Genomic DNA, 4,170 nt, shown 5'->3' on the forward strand with positions numbered 1-4,170 from the left:
TCTCTCTCTCTCTCTCTCTGAGGGAGCCCTGAGGAGGGAAAGGGCGAAATTAAATAGTCCCCGCGGATCAAACGCCCGAAGCTAAGGGGTGAGACATCGTGCCGAGGGCTACATGGTACCAAGGATGTGGTGCCGCAAACGATTCCGCAGGGGCACCACTTCCAACCCCACTGTTACCCTTCATTTGGCAAAGTGGCGTTACTCTGGGAGAGCTACTTACCAGTTGTGGACGTCTTTAGATCGGGCAGTACTCGTGGGAACAAAGATGGAAGACAACAAAAACAAAAACACAGAAGAATGGGCACGCCCAACAAGCAGCGCTTGATGCGAGTGCGGAGATTAAGAGGACGGAAGCATGGGATCGGCTGGAACGGCTCATCACGAAGGCGATTGAAATCGCCAACCCGAAGCCGAATATTCACAAGGAGCTCAAGTTGAAGCTGATGGCAACCAGTGGTGCCTTCAGACGACTGAAAGAGATCGAGATGGCTAGACCGAGGCAAACTCACCCCCAGCCTCTCCTCATACCGCCTATTCCGAACATACCAACGATACCGTTGCTCAATCGGACCAGTTCTGAGACGACGCTGAAGGACACCGATGGGGAAGAACAGACGGGAACGCCGTCATCTGCCAAGCGACGGAAGCGCTCCTCACCTGAGGTAGATCCCAAGGTGGTGAAGAAACGGAAGGAGCAGGGACCACCAGCACCGCCCCACGCCCAGCCTCCTAAGGAGGCAGACTGACTGGAGGCCCGGAAAAAGAGGTAGGGGAGAAGAAGCAGTCGAAACGCCGCCGCCCCCGAAGCAGAGGACACGAGTGTCAAGGCCGGATCCACTCATCATCCGCCCGAAGGACAAGGCGGCATACGCCGACATCCTTAAACGGATGAAACAGGACGCATCGGCTGGAGCGTCCCAACAGTGTGTGGACAAGATCCGGAAGACGGCCACAGGGGACATGTTGATTGTCCTCACGAAGACCAACGCCGACAAGGTCCCAGTCCTGCAGGAGGCCATAACCAAACTCCTCGNACAAGTTCCGGAAGACGGCCACAGGGGACATGTTGATTGTCCTCTCGAAGACAAACGCCGACAAGGTTCCAGGCCTGCAGGAGGCCATAACCAAACTCCTCGGCGAGGAGGCGAAAGTTAATAACAAAACACCGGAGGAAGAGCTGGATATAAAGGATCTCGACGAGACCACGACGAAAGAAGAGGTACTCGCAGCACTGGTGGTGGCCGCCGGAGAGAACTCCAGAGTCCCAACGAACGCAGTCAAATCGTTGCGGAAGGCTCACGGAGGCACTCAGATGGCCTGGGTGAAATTGCCTATGGCAACGGTGAAGAAGATTGCCGGAGAGCATGGCAAAATCAAGATTGGCTGGGTTAATTGCCGGATCAGAGGAGTGGAGAGACCCCTGAAGTGCTATAAGTGCAGGGACTTCGGACATCTCGCCAATCACTGCAAGGGCGAGGTTGACCGCTCTAAACTCTGCATCAAATGTAGGGAGGGTGGCCACCTGGTCGCCAAATGTTAGAAAGAAGCCAAATGCGCCCTCTGTGTCGCGAAGAGCCGCACGGATAACTGTACCAATATCGCTGGTAGCAGCAGCGATGCCCAGTGTACAAAGCGGCAGTCTAGGGCGTAACGAAGAAACGACAATGAAAATACTGCAGCTCAACCTCAATCATTGTGAGGCCGCACACGACTTGCTCACGCAGTCGGTGCGGGAGCTAAAGCCCGACCTCGTCATAATCTCGGAGCCGTACGGACATCTCAATGCTCAACCATGGGAGACGGATACCACCGCTAAGACCGTTATCTGGTCCTGCGGGAAGTACCCCTTCCAGAGCATTGCCAACACGACGGAAAGCGGCTTTGTGAGAGCTCAGCTGGATGGAATTTATTTCTACGGCTGCTATGCTCCACCTAGCCTATCTATCGATGAGTTTACAGACCTCCTGGACCGACTGGCCGAGGACGCGAAGCAGCACTTCCCCGTGGAAATCGCGGAGGACTTCAACGCCTGGGCAGTTGACTGGGGCAGTAAGGAGACGAACAAGAGGGGACAAACGCTCCTAGAGGCCATGTCCTCACTGGACGTGGTCCTTCTAAACAGTGGCGAGAAACCAACGTTCGAAAGAGGAGAGGCGAGTTCAATCGTGGACCTCACCTTCGTGAGCAGCAGCCTCGTCAGGGGAAGCTGCTCTTGGGAGGTGATGGACATCTACACCGCTAGCGACAATCATGCTATCTTCTGGGAGGTATCTACCCAATGGAAGATTGGACCAGCACCCGGATGACCAACGCCGTAGGTTGGAAAACGAACGCCTTCGATCCCGGCACCTTTCGAGAGATATTCAACAACCGCCCGGTCTGCGGCAGCAATGCTACGGAGAAGGCACAAGAAGTCATGAAGAGAGCCACTGAAGCCTGCGATGCTACCATGCCTCGAAAACGCAGTGCGAACAGGCTCCCATCGGTCTACTGGTGGAACGATGACATTGCTGCCCTTCGCAAGGAATGCATTCGGGCGAGGAGGCAGGCACAACGGGGTCGAAAGAAGCCGAACTCCGAAGAACTGGAGGCCAACTACAAGGAGGCACGCCGGACACTCAACAAAGCGATCAAAGCGAGTAANACAGAGCCACTGAAGCCTGCGATGCTGCCATGCCTCGAAAACGCAGTGCGAACAGGCTCCCATCGGTCTACTGGTGGAACGATGACATTGCTGCCCTTCGCAAGGAATGCATTCGGGCGAGGAGGCAGGCACAACGGGGTCGAAAGAAGCCGAACTCCGAAGAACTGGAGGCCAACTACAAGGAGGCACGCCGGACACTCAACAAAGCGATCAAAGCGAGTAAGAGCCAGTCGTGGAAGGAGCTCCTTGACGAAGTCGAGGGGGATCCGTGGGGGAGACCGTATGGTGTCGTTATGAAGCGGTTGAAAAACCAGCCGATGCCGACACCTACGTGTCCCGTGCTCCTGAGGAAGATTGTCTCGGTGTTGTTCCCACAACAACGGGCTCTCGACTNGCTCCCATCGGTCTACTGGTGGAACGATGACATTGCTGCCCTTCGCAAGGAATGCATTCGGGCGAGGAGGCAGGCACAACGGGGTCGAACGAAACCGAACTCCGAAGAACTGGAGGCCAACTACAAGGAGGCACGCCGGACACTCAACAAAGCGATCAAAGCGAGTAAGAGCCAGTCGTGGAAGGAGCTCCTTGACGAAGTCGAGGGGGATCCGTGGGGGAGACCGTATGGTGTCGTTATGAAGCGGTTGAAAAACCAGCCGATGCCGACACCTACGTGTCCCGTGCTCCTGAGGAAGATTGTCTCGGTGTTGTTCCCACAACAACGGGCTCTCGACTTCTCTACTGGGGAGTACGAGATAGAGACGATCCCATCAGTAACGTCTGAGCATTTGCTGGAAACCTGCGGCCGGTTCGGAAACACCAAAGCTCCAGGACTGAATGGAATCCCCAACGTTGCCCTGGAAGTAGCCATCAACGCAGCACCAGGAATCTTCTTGAGTGTATACAATGCGTGTGTTCAGGAGGGAGTTTTCCCTGTGAAGTGGAAGCAGCAGAGATTAGTGCTCCTCCCCAAGGGAAAGAAGCCACCGGACGAACCTTCGTCCTATCGTCCACTCTGCATGCTGGACACCGCTGGAAAGATCTTGGAGCGCATAATCCATCAGAGGATCAAGGAAGTGGTCGAGCCGCAACTGGCTGACAATCAGTACGGTTTCCGCAGGAGTCGTTCCACCCTGGATGCCATCGACCGAGTCGTCTCCATCGCACGGGACGCAATATCCGGCGAAAGGTGGAAACATGGTACGAAGCAGTACTGTCTGGTAGTAACGTTAGACATCAAAAATGCCTTCAACTCCGCCAGATGGGACTGTATCATGGAGGCTCTCACAAAAATGGAGGTGCCGGGGTACCTGCGGAGAATGGTGGGAAGCTACTTCACCGATAGGGTCCTGAAGTACGACACGGACGATGGCCCCAAGGAGTACAAAGTGACTGGCGGNGGTGGGAAACTACTTCACCGATAGGGTCCTGAAGCACGACACGGACGATGGCCCCAAGGAGTACAAAGTGACTGGCGGTGTTCCTCAGGGCTCAGTACTTGGCCCACTCCTGTGGAATATCATGTATGA

At 55.4% G+C, this 4,170-nt stretch overlaps 1 protein-coding gene across 1 annotated transcript; it reads left to right on the top strand.

Moving 5' to 3' along the window:
* The first annotated feature begins 1,063 nt into the window (after positions 1 to 1,063).
* Positions 1,064 to 1,540, top strand: LOC107042540. The gene has a single exon (XM_015263605.1). It carries the CDS (start codon positions 1,064 to 1,066, stop codon positions 1,538 to 1,540), a length of 477 nt encoding a protein of 158 aa, XP_015119091.1.
* The last annotated feature ends 2,630 nt before the right edge of the window (positions 1,541 to 4,170 follow it).

The sequence above is a fragment of the Diachasma alloeum genome, unplaced genomic scaffold (genome assembly GCF_001412515.2).
Source record: "Diachasma alloeum isolate Michigan unplaced genomic scaffold, Dall2.0 Dall_scaffold_00493, whole genome shotgun sequence".
NCBI classification, from domain to species: domain Eukaryota; kingdom Metazoa; phylum Arthropoda; class Insecta; order Hymenoptera; family Braconidae; genus Diachasma; species Diachasma alloeum.

Coding starts and splice junctions, on each gene's coding strand:
- LOC107042540 (XM_015263605.1), top strand. CDS start 1,064: ATGTTGATTGTCCTCTCGAAGACAAACGCCGACAAGGTTCCAGGCCTG.